The sequence below is a fragment of the Psittacula echo genome (assembly GCF_963264785.1).
Source record: "Psittacula echo genome assembly, chromosome: 6".
In the NCBI taxonomy this organism is placed as follows: Eukaryota; Metazoa; Chordata; class Aves; order Psittaciformes; family Psittacidae; genus Psittacula; species Psittacula echo.
This window is the reverse complement of record NC_137743.1, coordinates 15256339-15273684: the sequence shown is the minus strand read 5'-3', so window position 1 is coordinate 15273684 and position 17346 is coordinate 15256339. Positions and strand designations below refer to the sequence as shown.

The following is a 17346-nucleotide window of genomic DNA, read 5'->3' as shown; positions in this document are numbered from 1 at the left end:
AAGCAGGTTTGTCAGTTTTATTTGTTTTAGTGGGTGAAGGGAAAATATGCACCAAAATGGTATAATTTTCAAATATTTTCTGGTGTGAATTCCAGGACTGGCTTTGTTTCAACATGGCTGGAGTGAAATGTAAAGCAATTGCCTGGTTAGCACCAACCAGCCCGATGTAACATCTGTGAAGCTGATGGACAGGGAAGGTTATCCTGTGTTTCTTAACTGGATGGATGCATCCAGTAAAAATGTGCTCTTATCCACTCAAATTTAATCACTAGCAAGACTTCAGGAAAATAAGATGGCTTTTAAATGAAATGTTGCATAAACACAGCTTCTCTTGGAGGCTGTTTAAGTCACGAGTGACACACATCATCAAGAGATGACCTCACTTCACAGGTCAAATTTAAGAGGCTTTGTAAAAGTTGTAGCTTAGACCTCATCATCCCTCAGGCATAATGTCCAGACCAACCAAAAATGAAGCATGGCAGATTGGCATTACATGCATCTTCCCTCTGATTCACATTTGGGACGGAGTTAAAGAAGTCTTTTCTTGTTTTTAGAACAACAGCCTCAAAGACCAGGCCCTGCTTGTGACATGGAAAGAAAGAGCAGCAAGTGCATTTTTACAGTCATATGGCCATACTTCTGCAAACCCAAATTGGGTGCAATCAGCTGATTCTGATTAGAGTTTATGAAACACAAAAGACCCAACCTTTGTTGATGGTAACTGAAAGATCTCAAAATCATCTTCCAGTGCATGAAAATGAGAAAATTCAGCATGCCCCCTCTTGCTCCTTTCAAACATCCTAAATTTATAATACACTTTGGGTGAGACACTCTGCCCAGCGTTTTATGCTTCCATTCATAAGGAGAAAAAGCACGTGAATGATACCATGCACAACCACAGAGTGCAGAAAGAGGTCTGACATTTCTTATCTTTATAGATGCAAAATTAGATGTCAACCTGCAAAATAAAAGCATCAGCAGTGTTTATTATGCATTTAATCTGAAAAGATATATACAGCCACTATATAAAATTCTTTAAAAAAAGGAAAAGTCTTTGTAAATTTAGACTGGCTCTACAGTAATTCGTGGAAAGAGAGATACAAAGTTTTCGTGAATATGAACTGGAATTTGCAGGAATTCCACAATTTGGTGGGGTAGCCACGGACATTGTGTCCCCCCAGCTTTCCCACTCTGACACCTGCAGCCCTGAGCTCTCTCCACTGGGTGCAAATGGCATACTTGTTCCCCCAGTCTGTGTTGTTTCCAGTGGGCCCACAGACATTTATAGACGCAACAGGGCATTTACAAATGCCTGTCTGTGTAGTATGCGTACTGGTGGCTTTTTATCAGCAACGTCACAGCAAGGAATTGTTTTATACAGGGACCAATTGGTGGCTTTAGGAAGCAGGGCTACACTGCTGGAACAGTACACCACTGACAAGTCTGCCTCTGACCCACCTGCCTTTCCTGGATCATCAGTAGTTGCACTTTAGATCTTACTGCAATGAGGTGTGGTAACTGCTTTCATGACCATAAATAATCCCTTGCCATTGATGAAAGACCCTTTGCAGAGAAGGAAAACTAATGTTTTGGCCTCTCCTCCTCACATTTATAAATGGATGGGCAGAGCTACTTTGGCCTGGCTGCAAACTCAATTTTACCATTTTGTTTCTGAGGAAGAGCACAACTCACTGAGACGTACATCTAACAAAGCACTGCTTCCTCAAAAAAGGGAAATCTCTGCTCACTGAAGTTTTTGCTAAATCGATGTGAAACACGATCACCCCTTCAGTCCTCCATACCAACAAGGATGTTTCAGTTGTTTCACACATGAAATCCTTATAAAAATGACTTTCCTCATAAAAAATGCTAAACAGCTTGGAAATGCTAAGCAGAGACCATATTTTTCATAAACAGAACAAAGTTTGTTAAGTCCGCAGTTAAGTTGTATTTTTCAAACCACCTTAATCCTGTTCAAAGTACTGGGAAGATAATCTGAGTAAATTTAATTTTGTATTAGTAAAATGTGCTCATGATCTAAAACTACCTTTAATTCTGATCATTCTCTGGGACAGTGCTAGGAGGACAGAGATAAGATGCCTCATGATTTTGAAGTAGCTTTATTGTTTTATTCACTCAAGGGGGAGAGAAGGAAAGAGAATGAAGGAATAAAAATGAAACCAGAATACTGAACGCTTGAGAATTTCAGAAAGCTAAAAAAAAATACTTAAGAGTCTAGGTTATTTTATTATGTCACTTCATTTAAAATTTTAGGTTCATCACTCTTTCTTAGGCCATTTCTTACCTTTCCCTTTCCCATTCCCCTCATTAGAAACCTGCCTGTACTCAGGACATCCTGCACAGACTGCAGAGTCTGCATCAGTGTAATTCCTTCCCATTAATTTTCTCCCTTAGAGCAATATTCACTAGGACATTAGCACTTTCAAATATGCAAATTGATGCACATACATTATTTAAGCACACAGTTCCCACAGCTATTCAAATACTCACATATTAGCTGCCTGATTCCTGTCTGTTCTGCATTCTGAGATAGTAAAATTAGCTGCTTCCTGGGTAAGTGTGAACACAATACTAACAAATATGGAATAGCTACAAATACGGAAATTTTGAATGCCTCTGAAAATATTTGTAACATTTGCCTAAATGTTTCAGAACAAGGCCTGTAGGGTGAAATTAAGCAAGCGCAAATTAATGTGTTGGCTTGCATTGATGGAGTTTCATGAAGAAAGACCTGGAAAAACTGTGTATGTAACTATATGCATGCTTGCACTTTAAAAGCGGGGAAACCACTGCACTTTCAAAATATTCTCAATTTTTCTGAAACAGCACAACTCCACAAGTTCTAATGCTGCTCTAAGTACATAAGATTATTGCCATTGGACTACTAAAAACTAACATAAAGCAGGTACTTAGCATAACTAAGATTTTTTTTTTAATGCCAGAACAGCCATTTGATTACTGGTCACAATGAGCTTAAAAACCCAGTGAGTCTATGTATTTAACCTCATAGCAAAACTCCTGCGGTGCCTTTATGCTTTGTACCAATTCACAGCTAAACATGCTTTTTTCCGTCCTTTAACCCTAGAACTTACTGTTGAAAAATCCCTTCTGAAGAATGGTCAAATAACTGCACTGAAGAAATTGTTGAAATTAAGCAGTTTTCCAAATATATTCACAGAACAAGCTTTTGGCAAGAAACTCCTCCTCAACTAGCTACTATGGGAACCTACAGCACTTTTTGCTCAGGTCCATTTCAAACTAATGCTAATCTATTAATTACCTATCTACAGAGGTACGATATAATGGTCTGAAAAAAAAAAAAAAAAAAAAAGACCAAAGAACCAGGAACTTCTGTCTGGTTCTGAAACTTTATTGCTCCATGCGTTTTATCTCCCACTGTCCCAGTCTTCCCAGTTATCAGACAGGGCCAAGACAAAACTGCACATACACTACTGTATGTTTGCATTCTGTGAGATACACTCAATGCCACACCTGAGAACAGCTGGGATACTATTCTTAAAAGAAAGCACTACAAAAGTGAAAAAATAGAACATTTCCATCCTTTAATCTTATGTCCTCCATTCTCTATTAGCAATAAACACATAATCAAAGTGATGGCTTCAAGGTATTTTACTAGTAAAGAGAGACAAAAAAAAAAATCTAAGGAACAAAAGGGAAAACCTCAGCTAAGAAACAATGGTAGTTTAAATAAATAAAAAAAAGTTGCTATTCATGCATTGTTGTGAGCATGAGTACAACTATCTGCCCTGTGGCCTCAATGACTATCCTTAAAATAAATGTATGAGCTATCATTTACTCCCAGCCAAACCATGGTGGTGTCAGATCATGCCTTTTAAGATGGTAGGAATACAAAATAAAATATTATTACATTTCACACTGGTATAGAGCTTTTCAATCAAGAGCTATCTCCTATTTTGCAAACTGACCCTAAACAGACATCTTCAGCAGGGTAGGCCAGAATGGAACAGTCCTGTGAAACAGAAGATGGAGGAGCAAGCTTCCTCTGCCTGCAGAAATACCTGGCAGTGCAGTGATGAAGTCCCGCTGTAGCATGGGTTTGAGGTATGAGTTTATATGTCCATGCTGGTAGTGACACATCTGGGAGATGAGGTGCTCCACAAACTCCACCTGGTCAGACTCGGACCACTGTTCAAAATACTTGACGCAGAGTTCCTTCTCCTTCTCATAGCTTGCAGACAGTTTTCTTTGCTTGGGCACGATCATACTGGAAGTGCCATTGGCAAGTTTTGTCTGTAAACAGGAAGGAGAGAAACAACCCAAATCACACATATGAAAAGCAGCTCAAGCGGTTTTCTAATTTCTTTATGGGGAAGAAAATAGAAGGAAAAAAGCACTCTGATACATGAAGTTGACTGAGACCATATATGCCATTTGGTGCTGTCAGCTGGAGTTCAGCCACTATGAGCTGTAACCCTGTAGGACAATGCACAGGCTGCACACAAGGGACTCTGGTTAGATGGGAAACCTTGAGTGGCAATTTAACATAAACACAATTTTATTTACATTGTGCAGACAGTAAAATGCATTTAGATTTCTAATCTACAGTTACCAGTTACTTCAATGCACCAACAGAAAACTGCATTTGTATTCTTTTTTTTCTAAAGAACAGACTACTGCTAAAATTCACAGGGAATGCATGAAACGGGTGAGAAAAAAAAGAGAAAAAGTACTTCTTTTGAGTATAAAATTATACCTTGAGAGCAAAGCCAGCTAAACCCCACCCTGGTATTTGGTACATACTTTTTTCACAGAATAGAAGATTTTCAACTTTCTGAGCACTGTTAATATCTTGTCAGAAGGACTCGGCTCAAAGAAGATTTTCAGGGACAAAACAAAACACTGACATTTCAATTTACTACTCAATAGCAAGATATAATTTCTGCTTTCTAAACAATTTAACTGGAAGAAAAGTGCACATTTTGCATTGCAAGGGTATCCTTTGTCCAAGTAAGATTAACTGTTTGCTGGGAAATCACTTTTCCCCGTACTCGTCAAATAGTTTGTATTAAATGCTGAAAACATGTGATTTTGTCTCTTTCATTGCAATGGTTTAACAGCAGACAGCACTATAGTAACAGTCAATATTATTACATGGGTATTATTTACAAAATACATTTAGAGGTTCTCTATTAATTATCAAATAATTAAAACCAAATTACAGGTATTAGAATATATAAACCATATCTGTTCTACGATGGTAATTCCAGTCATAAACCTCACCAGGAGACTTCTAGTAACTCTTAGGGAAAAAACAAGTACCTAAATCTCTCTGCAAGTCTATCTAATGATGTAGAAGGAATGCATGGATTAACTGATTTTACAGAAAATAAAACACAACAAAAATGCCTGGTTTTCAGCAAGTGCCAAAACAGCAGGTTATTTAGAGACCACAAAATCTAGTTACCAAAACTGGGGTTGGAATGCAGGAATTTCTCATTTCTCAGGGATAAATAATTCCTGCATTTGAATACCCCAAAACCCCGACAGCAACCCTTGTTTTGGAATGCCAAAAACCTTGTAAATTGAAAATCTACTCAACTAATCACAAGGCACATTTCATTTTCTAGAGAAAATCCATCTAAATACTCTTTTCAGCATTTTCAGAGGCTGAAAATTTTCCTCTGGTAAAAAAGACAACAATTAGCTGGGATTTTTAACAAGCACTTTCTTCTATTTCTGAATTATGGTTTTACTAAAGTTTCTTTGAGAACATAGAACACAGAGATCTCACCATCACTGCTCAATTCTGTAGGTCAATATTTTCAACTTTACTTTTATCCCCACTCCTACCTGTGAATTTCTGTGTGTGTTCAGTAAGATCATGCAAGTCAAGGGCTATGACTGAGCTACCCTTTCCTCTAATCATCACACAGACAGCACTGACTACAAGTCACAGAGACACTACTGGGTAGCAGGAAAGAAAGACTCTCTCGGGCCAACTTTTTATAGACAGAAATCTCTAGAGGGACTTCAGTATGAAGTCCTATGTGTGAAAGGCTGAACTTTTCCTAGCAAAGTCCACAGTAGGCAACAGCCTGGCAAAAAATTATTACCAAAGGACTACACTGAACATTGGTCATAAGGGATTCTGGTCATTTTGCTGCAGTTAAGCTGCCTGCAAAACAGACAACCCTGTAAAAATGCTGGATTAAGACAGTGGAGAGACGTATTCTACAAGCTTGATCTCATTTCATTTCTCATTTTGCTTGCTGTGCATTTCACACCAGGCTGTCACAAAGCACTTTTTGAAAACCTGTATCTCTGCCTTTTAATTTGAGAGACTGTAAAGCCTGACTGATATGCTGAGCTGGAGTGGAGTAGACAGCTGACATGCAAAGCCCACAAAAAGGACAACTCCTTTCACACACCGGCACCATGTTTTGGCCTTTCCTTGCCTCCTAAGAACCCTTTTCCCAGCAGCCTTCAGCTCCCCAGTTTCCTCTAAAACATCAGCTTGGGGTATCAAACAGAAGTTGCAACATCTGCAAAAAACAAGTAATGGCTTATGTGTGTACAGAAGGCTTAGACGGGACAAAATCCATTCTGCCTGGATCACAACTGAAGACAGGTCTCTTGGGCAGGAACAATGAATACATTAAAGAGTCCATTGACCAACACTTGTCACAGCTTTTGAAGTCCAACTCCAGGTTTATTTAGTGGTTCTGCTAAGAAAAGCACTATACATGTTATAGCGTTTATGTTCAAAGTAGCGGACAGGGGAACTTTTAGGTTAATGCATATACTTCAGCCGCGTTCTGACAATGTCAACTTGAGACCCGGTTTGCACCCTTGCCTGCTCTGGTTTCGCACTAAAATGAGCAAGGACAAGCCCAGAGGTGTGCCCCACAGGTCCTGCGGTCTATGCAAGCAGGGAAGCAGGAGAACAGGGCAAGCCACAAACACACCAGTTCTGCAGAGCACAGACAGACGAACTCACAGGGCTCCCAAATCACTTCATCACCATATGTGCTCACATGCCCCTGAAGACCACCTGCTGCTATGGTTTAGAACAGAATTCCAGAATTTCAATTTGACAATTCCTGAAAATCCACTGGGGGTTCAGTGAAAAAGGCCTGTTATTAAAAAAAGCAACAACAAAACATCAAGCATCTGTATTATTAAAGCGTTGGGGAGAGGGTGGTTACTATCAGTAAGAGAATCAATTTGGCTTCCTGATGACTCAACCATTCTGATCAACTGCCTCAAGTTCACAGCAAACGACCTCAGAACGATAACAGCAACTATTTCCTGGAACACATCATTGTCTATGGCCTCTTCCCTCTCCTAGTACAATAACCAGGCCTCACCTGAAAAAGAAAGAACTGTCCCACATGCTTTTTATAAGCTTCACTTCCAAAATCCACAAAGAATAAGCACTGACTGTCCATCACCTGGGAGGAAGTTTGGGTACAGCAGAGCAAATGAGCAACTCAGAACAGATAAAGCTTTTCTGACTCCCTTTTCACAAACCCCTGTGAGGCTTTGTGGTGTCCCAGCTGGCTCTAGGCAAAACTGCAAGAATAGTGAGGTGTCCTCCTACCACAGCGTGCCAGAGCTAGTACACTCTGCCAGGAAACCCAGGGGACTGAGTGCCTCAGGTTGGTACTAGCTCAGGGATCTACGTTCTATGCTCCACTGCAGCCCATAATTACAAGACCATTTCTCCAAATGGCTACATTTAACACAAAGCACATTTGTATGCCCAGCGAAGTAGAAGAGGACTAATATACGAGGGGACTTTAATCTAAATAATGGCTTGGAACTATAGGATGGTGCAATATTTCAACACAGATAAAGCCTGGATAAAACTACTGTTCTACATATAAAACAAAACAGCCACAGTATATCACAGCTGTAACCCATATATGACAACCAAGGTTACTTTTGTAGTTGTTCAGTACAGGGAACCAAGTAGCCCCCTAAAGCACAGGAAAAAGAAACCCCAACCATAAGCACAGTTCTCCGATTCTAGTAGAGGTATAGTATTTCCCTACCCGTATGAGCAGTCACAACTACTACATATTCTTAAAAATCAATTCCAGGTTCTCTAATCATCACAGAGGACTTTGTTAAGGCACTTTCCACAGGGTGGATGAATTCAGATCATATGTTTCTTATGTCTAAGAAGACATCTCTCAAAGTCAAAGAGAAGCTATGTTCTAGAATAGCGGGTGGCTTAAATGATCTCAGCAAGGTCTGGGACCTTTTGAACCTTCAAGACATCTTCATGCTGGAGCTCTGAAAAGACTGAGAGCTTAGACCACCATTGCACATTTCTCAGTTTCTCTCTATACAAGAAGAAGGGACTTCCCTTTGATGTTCCAGTACCCACAGGTCATACTGGCTTCTCCCTTCCTTCCTGGACTCACTGAGACCATAGACTGACACAGAGAAATGTCTTCTATTGCTTATCTGCAGCCACAGCATTTCACCTCCAGCTTGTACCACCAGTCGTGGTTAAGACTGATCTAGACAGAGCCACCTTAACAGCAATTTTGGATGGGTCTTAGTGAAGGGGAGGAAAAGAGGACATAATGTTTAATTATAAGAAATGATTGAAATAGGCACAGACATACCCCGGGTGCCTCTGCACTGCAGCAAGCTCTAAACTTGTTATCGTTAATGGTTTAAATTTCACTGTGCTAATCATTTCAGGACACAAGCCTTTCTTGATAATCTAATGAATTATTCCAACATCCTTCAGCAAAAAAAATCCTCCATGACAGCACTAATTACAAGACGTTTTCCCAGTGCTTATGTAAAATATGACAGAGCAGCAGCTTAGGGAATTGCAGAAAACTGCTTCTAATTTCCACTGAGAAACTGACAAACACCTCTCTTTCATCTCTCCCAGCTCTCAAGTAAGATTTAACTTTCTCATTTAGTTAATTACCGAGTGAGGATCATCATTTTCCCGGATCGGAGCGGCACAGAGCCTTTATCGTGTTAACTTGTGAACTTGATCGATGGCTGCTGCTAAAACTTAATAACTTCACCCCCTGGCAAATTGTAAGATAAATATAATAGGAGAAACTCTGACAGTAAAAACCTGCCAGAAATGAGCGCTGTGTTTATGTTTCTTTGCAGGCAGCAAAAAAACAACCGACAGCTTATTACTGGGTGCGTGTTACTTATATTTAAAAGACTCCAGGCAGTTAACTTACTGCGTACTGTTCAAACTTTACTCACAAGATAAAAGACACTGGGGAAAAAAACCCAAGCAATGGGATGACAAAGAAAAGAACCATGGAGGTGTATGTCCAGAGTGTGTGTGTGTGTGAGACGGGAACTTCACAATGAAAGCAAAGACACGCTTGTCTCTATATCCTGCGTATTCTTCAAGATTAACCACATTAAAAATATCCACAACAATGAATGCAGAAATGAAACTAGTTTCAGCAGTGGCAAGAACTCAGGAATTTTGGAGCATGTTAGCAGCTGTGTGGGAAAAGCAGAAGGATTAAAAAGCACCAGCATGGTAGCGAGATGATTCGGTTCATTCGGTTTGATGTCTGTAAAGCTCCTCTTAGCCAGAGAACCTCAGCACAGCTGGCTTTTCCAAAGCTACTTGTGTGGCCATGAAAGTGCTTGCTACTCTCCATGATGAAGAAGTACCACTCAATACCACTCTAATGTAGCAATTGAACAAAGATGGTGAAACACAGCTGAAAACATGTGCCAGACCTCCATGCTAAAGGGCAGAGGTAATTATTTGAATATCCTGTTAAAAGGGTGTTGTTTGCACGGCCTAAAGGCAGTAATAGCATAATGAAGAGGATCCACGTTCAGTTTCTATGGCTGGCTTCTTCTTTTTTAGGCTTGTAATTACCAAATGCTGCAAAATTGATTCCCAGATTGCCGAGGCTATGCAAAAAGGAAAGAAGTCCTTTGCAGCTCTTTATTGGCAGCTTCCTATTAAAGAGCTCCTTTGCTTTGAGTTTGGGAGGGTGTCGAAGGGGTGTCTCACCATAAAGAGCAGGGTCTCTGAGTCATCATAGCAACTGAAAGACAGGAGCAGGGTAACCAGCTCCTCATTTTTCTCCTTTGCAGGATGAACCTGCTTTTCTAGAGTCTGACTTGACAGCAAGGCTACAATGCTAGGTCATTAAACAACTCACTCCATTTACTTTTATTTTAAAAGCTTAGTTTAGAATCTACCCATTTCTTTCTGCCTTCATCTCACATAACAGTCTCTGTGAGGTTAACCATGGGTTTAGCACATATATGGACTTACTTGCTCAGTACTGAATTAGTTTCCACACTGCAAAGCTCACTGAAACATTCTGAAAAACGAACATAACCCAGAAGTAGATGATCATCAATCACATCTGAGAGTCAAACAGAAAGCACCATGAAAGAAACCACAGCATCTTTACTATTTATTTTCAAGAGAAAATTCAAAATACACTCACACACTGAAATTAACAGGCCCCCGGATACCCAAGGAACTAGCAGATTTGCCTGTCTGGGGCTTTTAACTCCTTGTCCGCATCTGGTTTCTAATCACATTGCAGAAAAATTTTTATAAGAAAGGATACATCTAAATGAAAGATCACTGGAATTATGCTGGACACTTTCTGAAATCCTGGGGGACCAATAGTTTTCAGAGGTACGATCTAAGAATGTATGATATGGTGTCAGCCTGGGGGGCACCTGGCTAAGGATATTACCTCAGACACGAAAGAGAGAAGGCTGTTTTGGTTGAGGGCCAGAGGAAGCTTCATACACCAGAGAAGTAACACGCTGAGTGTCTCCAGGGACTGGGGAGGCAAGACTGAGCTATGGGCACTTGCACACTGGCTATACAAACACAGCAATAATACCTTGCTGAAGAAGTTGTTCCCCTCCCACACTGCTACACAGTAAACAGCAACAGGGAGAAGAGATTAAAAAACTATTCTTTTAAGCTAATACTTAATGTTTCAGGCAGACTAATAAAGTTTAATTGTCTGGAATCTCGTAGCTCTTACTGTAAACTTTCCTTTGATATAGGTCTCCCACCTAGATTTTAAGAGTTAGCAAAAACCTCCAAAATAAAATTTCTCTGATGCCAGCAATGGATGTGAACTGGGAGTCCCTCTCCTCCTCCTCCCTTATCTCCAAGTTGTCTTTGCAAATAACAAGCACTGATGGGAAATCTGCTTGCATTAGCACAGCACTGGCATATGTTACTTTCCCAAACTACGATCCCTGACCAAATGCCTATCTAGACATATGGGAGAGGAGGGCAGACACCATCACTCTTAAAGAGCTAGATTTCACAGCACACTTTTTATTAGTTGTAAAGCAATTCTACACAAATTTCAAAGCAGATCCTCCAGTAACAACAAAACACTTCCACTGGAAGTCACCAAAGGACATGCTTTCTTCCTCAGCATGGCTACCAGAACCAAAGTTGAACTGCTGGGACCATTACATGTTATTACTGTTAATGGAGGAAAGGAATATGCACATTATCACTTGGAGAACCAGCCTACTAAAGTCATCGGATAATGGCCAGTAGCAGCAAAGGGCTCATTTATGGTAGCGAAAGGCACAAGCTACGCTCTAAGCAGCAGTTTCATAGTTTTCTGGAACAGTTGCTTCTGGTTTTAAAACACCCAAGCATGATCTACTGCCTGAGTGAAGTTACTTTTCATGGGTGTTATTATTTTCGCTTGCTCTAAGTACTCCCTTAACTCAGAGAGAAAAGCAGCCAGGAACAGGTAGATGGGCTCAAGTGATTCAGTGAAGTGAACAGTGAAGACTATACCACCAGGAACAACAAATAAATAGAGGGGGAGAATGACCCAAAAGACCTGTTATCTGCCCTCAGTAACACTATTGAGATTTTGAGAACACTGTGGTTCTGTCTATGCAAAGTTTTATCATCAAGAAACATGAACCCTCCAAGATAGTTTACCCAGTATTATTTTCCATGAGTTTCCTCCTTGAAGACTCATATTGCAACCAACAACAAAGAGGGCACAAGAGCATCAAACTACCTTGCCAAGGCGAAGCAAGCAATTCAGGACTGGAAGTCACGGATGTATATGCTGGATATCACATATCATTTCCCAGCTACAGGAGCATTACACATTTCTAAGTGTATGGGAGAGATGCAACAAACCAAAAAGCAGCAGCGTTCTGAAGAACTGCAAGATTCACATATGTGGCTTGTTCCCACTGCAAACACACTCATCTGCCAGCAGAGTCGGCTACACGAGCACTCCCTAACCTACTTCAGTCAAAATAAGCTTGTTAGCAAAGACCTGCTATTTAAACTGTCTACGCTAAAACACCTCATCTTAACTGAAAGCAGGTTTGCAGTTTTGCTGACAGATCCTGGAGGGCAGCAACCTGCAGCAGCCAGATGAAGGCTGAGTGGTATTCTTTTCCACAGTACAGCTAGATCTAGAAGAGGACATCTCATCAGTTCACACTGGCTGTTAGCAGCCACCACAGAGGCAGCTCTAAGAGGAAAAGTCCATGAAATACTCTAGCACAGTGCCAGGTCAAAGCTGGTAAGTAGGCTGCAGCCAAAATCTTGACAGATTTTGCCTTGTAGCTTCCTATAACCCCTACGAGATCATTCCATAACTCTCACTCATTAAGAAACATTGTCTTTTCAAGATGAATTGTCCTGGAACCTTGCAGTTGAACATTACATTGCTGGCATACTGGAGTGATTCCCATGGATGACCACTAAGATTTCTAGAGAAGCTGGATGTGTTTGGCCTGGAGAAGACTGGGGCTATCTACCAGCCCTCCACTACCTAGAGAGGTTACAAAGAAGAGTAAGACAGAGTCTTTTCAGAAGTGTGTAATGACAGGAAGATGGGAAACAGGCACAAGCGGTAGCAAGCAAAATCCTAAACATTAAGAGGGAGATTTCCAAAATATAAGTGGATGAGACAGCAAGCAAATTGAGCTCGTTGTAAAGGTAATTGTCGTGGTTTAAGCCAGTCGGCAAGTCAGCCACACAGTTTCTACTCCCCCCGCCCCCCCGGAGGGATGGGGAGGATAATAGAAAGAATGTAACTCCCATGGGTTGAGATAAAAACAGTCCAGTAACTAAGGTATAACACAAATCACTACTGCTACCACCAATAATAATAATGATAAGAGAAATAACAAGGGAAGAGAATACGATACCACCCGCCGTAAATAAGCCCAAGCGAGAAGAGGACGTGCCCTTCCGGGGGACTCCCAGTTACATCCCCGGGCATGACGTGCTGTGGTATGGAATACCTCTTTGGCTAGTTTGGGTCAGGTGTCCTGTCCCTTCTTCCTCCCGGCTTCTCCTCCTCCCTGGCAGAGCATGAGACTCACAAAGTCCTTGATCAGGGTAAACATTCTGACCAGTAACTGAAAACCGGCTTTATCAGTATTATTCATAGGCCAAAAGTCAAAACCACAGCGCTGCACCAGCTACTAAGAAGGAGAAAAACTGACTGCTGCTGCTGAACCCAGGACAGTAATCCTTTTCTGAACAGGCAAGTTGGATTGAAGAGCTCCAAACGTCCATCCTAACTTAAAGTTTTCTATGTTTTTATATTTAAGATTGTGTTGGTCCATTCTTTCATTTGTACCTGGCAAGAAATTCAGGACCTGAGGAGCAGACTCCAGAATACAATCTAAGGACATTCTCTAATGAATTCTGTATCTTCAGAAATTTCATTAAGTTGGGTTAGGCCAAACGCTGTTGATAGGTGAAAGTACATAACAGAAGAAAGGCAAGAAATAGCACCCTCTGCAACAAGTGACCAGCTCCGACCGTAACAGAGCTTCAGGAAGGCATATTCAGTTTCATAGCTGAGCAGACTTTGTCCCTATCAGTTGATACTCAAATTACACAATTCAGAAGCCCAAGTCACAGACCATCACACCAGTGATTTCTCCTTGGCTCAGTGCTTAGCTGCCAATAATCTTTCCTCTTTTTTTGAGGAAAAATCACCTCAAACTAAAGGAGGGAACCTTCTAGTACCCCACTCCCTATTGCAGGCTCAAAGTGGAACTGTTTCAATATAACATCCAAGCAATATAAAAACCACAGTAAATCGTGGCAGAACAGGATTGCCAGCTTCACTTGGTTCTTCAACATCATATTTTCCACTTAATGGTCTGTCACTCAAAGGTATGATTCTAGTCTTAAATTTAACAAGATTAATAAACAATGAAAATAGTATCAATCTACCTGCGTTTCTCTTTCTACAAATACAGACTAACTTCTTTTCATCCCACTTCTGAGAGTTACTTTCCTGTCATTATCAAGAATGTAATTGGCATGAAGTGTATCATGTGAGAAATTTTCCATCCTCATGCACTGATGCAGCCTATTGTAAATTTTCTAACAATCACTAACCCTTTATTTAACTTCTACTGTAAAAGCTGGCTAAACATCTAAGAATCAACTGCATGCGGAGTAAAGCAGCTTTTCCTTCCAACAGTTTTATATATATATATTTTCTTTTAAATATCATTAGGTCTTCTATTGTGAGAATTGTTCTCCTTTGTGAAAGGAAGGGAATATTAGACTTTACCATTGCCTGCTATTTGTGAAAACACCTCTGTGACACCTCTGACTCATTTCCTGTATTTTCAGTCAGCTCACAATAGCCTGTATTAAGTCTAGTATTAGTATACCCATCTTCTCATCTAGGAACAGCAATTTGGGATCATGCCTGGAAAAAACATATGCAACTTTCTGATATAAAATAAAATTAAACATCAAGAGAATTCAATGTTTCCTACCACAGACCAAACTATCATATACACCATTCATAGCATGTTCCTTTGATTGAGGGGTTAGAGCTCCCTCTAGCACTCTTGAAACAGAAGAGCTATAGATGCTAGGCTGTGACTGTCTGGCCTTATCCAAGGCAGTCTTGGGTAAGGTTGTCCATCATTTTTATTTGATTTAGTTTTTGCTGCAATATGAACAATTAAGAACACATCCACTTGTTTATCTGAAATTCAGGAGAAATAAGTGTCAGGAGAAATTCCCTCTAAAACTGATTAAAAATACTCAGATTGCTATCATTAACTGACCTCTACTTTAAAATGTAATTCAGAACCAGCTGAAGGATTATCAGCTCAGTCACGTGCACAGTGTGAAATGTAGCAAGAAATTAAAGGAAAAAGGTTTTGAAAAATTTCAATTTTTACAGCATAAAAAAAAAAAGAAGTGTTGCTCCCTCAGCCTCCCTTGTAGCTGACAAACATCCCCATGAGCCGCACGGCCGCCTGCAGTTGTGAAGTACGTGTTTCTATTTCAGCATTAAATATTGAGTAACACTGCCTAAGTAAAACTCAAAAGGTGTAACTCTGCTGAGTTCTGCACAACACTGAAGACAAACAAACACCTCATGACAGAAGGAGTGCCAGCCCTTTTCAATCATATGTTATTACTTATTAATTCTTGATAAACTGAATGTACAGGCAACTCACTCCATTTCACAAGCCTATCAGTTAAACAGATGTACCCTAACACTCTTCACATAGAGACAAAGCACAGCTTAATGAATGCCTTCAGAGGCCTCTGAAGGAAAGGTGCTTGGTGAGGGCAGTGACACTACAAGTGCGAACTTCCCCTCAAACACCAGCACAAAATGAATTTGTCACTTACAAACTAAACAAAACAGATCTGTTAGAAAAGGCACGGCCTTGACTTCATCAATTTGAAAAAAATGCCGCTGTACTAATCCTTTCAGCAGCTTTCAAAAGCAAAATCAAAAGTCGAGCGTGCTAAGACAAAGCTCACCTCGAGTATTCCCAAACTAAGGCATCACATCAGGTACCACTCTGAAAATCAATATAAATGTGGAAACAACTCCTACACCCCTGAAGGCAAGTGCCCCAGGGAGGGTGCGCTTCAGTTAAGTTCCTTCACTCATCACAGCAATTTCAATATGCAGCCACCAGGGGACTTCTGAACATTGCTTGGGTTTAGAAGTTTGCAATTTTAATATTAGTATGTGTCAAAGAGAAGGAAACACAATAGGATGCGTTAGGCTATCCGCAGCTACGTTTTCACGTCTCTGACAAGTCCAGGAAGAAAGACTAGAAGTAACTAGACCCAAGCAGATGACAGAAGCACCTGACCAAACCGTCCCAGCATCACCCACTGGTGCCCCTCAGTCAACAGCTGTCCTTGCCATTCCGGGCCGAACTCTGAACACAGTCCTGCGGCTGCACCCAAATCCCGACACACAGACCTTTCCTCCCATGGTACACATGGCACCCAAGGCTGCTCCTTTTATCCCTTAAGAGGGCTTGGAGAAAAGTGCTGGCAATGACTTCCCTCTCCCCACACCTCTCACAAGTGGCAGGAGAGGATTACAGTCCAGTATCTGACCTGGCCAGTGGCATGAAAGGACATGTGATGTGAAAGCAAGACCTCTGCAGCTGCAGATCTGTTAGCAATGCTGGCAGACCTCTAGCCTGACCCTGCAGTCCACCTATTCATCCCTGCACCTCCACATAGTTGTGGCTTGGATGCAAGTCAGAGACAGGTAAGAGAGAGGTTGAGCTGGCCAAAATGCAGTAAAACACTGCATCAGCAGCACTTCCCTACACACACATGACCAAGTACTGAAACTTTCGAGATCTCTGATCACTTCTGTATATTAAAAGCAATATATCTCCCATCTTCATTTAGGAAACAGTTTGCAGCCGTCGTTTTTGTGCCTTTGCTACTTCCAGACTGCGTAACTTGGTGCTATCTTAGGAGATAAAGGGAGGCAGCAGCCAGTGCCAAATGTAGCCCTTTTCATGCAAACGTATTACATACTCAAAGTGTTGGCTTCATTTGTGGGTGCAGTGGGAGACACTGAATTGTAAAGTAGACGTTCTGTGTATGTAAAACTTGGAAGAAGCAGGTACCAAGCAGTGGTACTAACCAGGACTAATAAATCCAATATTGACCCTGCAATGAGCCAAAGGTTGGAACCTTCTGAGGTCTCTTTTAACCTGAAGCGACTCTGTGTTTCTAACCTCATAGTTAAAGCTCATCTACACTTCCTAGGTGTTTGGAGAGAAAAGCAATTTAGATTTTGACTGAAACCAAGTTATAGTTGTCTGACGCTGATGTATTTCATTTACCATAAGCAAAATCTGTTTGTTTTTTTTTTTTTTAAGGATAATGAATAGTTACTTATTTTTTTAAAGGCTTTCCAACTTCAGGATTCACAAGCTTTTGCTATCACACCATTCATCCTTTGCAGCAACCAAATAGCAGGTTCTTCAAGAGCACTACAAACACACCTGCTATCTGACTTCGCATGCAGTATTCAAGGGACTGGT

General features: G+C 40.8%; 1 protein-coding gene across 11 annotated transcripts in view; it reads right to left on the bottom strand.

The window, feature by feature from the left end:
* Nucleotides 1-17346, bottom strand: part of BTRC (beta-transducin repeat containing E3 ubiquitin protein ligase) — a 124988-nt gene that overhangs the window by 26454 nt on the left and 81188 nt on the right. For all 11 annotated transcript variants that reach the window (XR_013957199.1, XM_080620932.1, XM_080620934.1 and 8 more), the window contains one exon: nucleotides 4062-4293. Coding sequence is in view for 10 of the 11 variants with exons in the window: in XM_080620932.1 (XP_080477058.1) it covers nucleotides 4062-4293 (232 nt within the window). In the remaining variant the exon portion in view is untranslated. The remainder of the gene's footprint in view (nucleotides 1-4061; nucleotides 4294-17346) is intronic.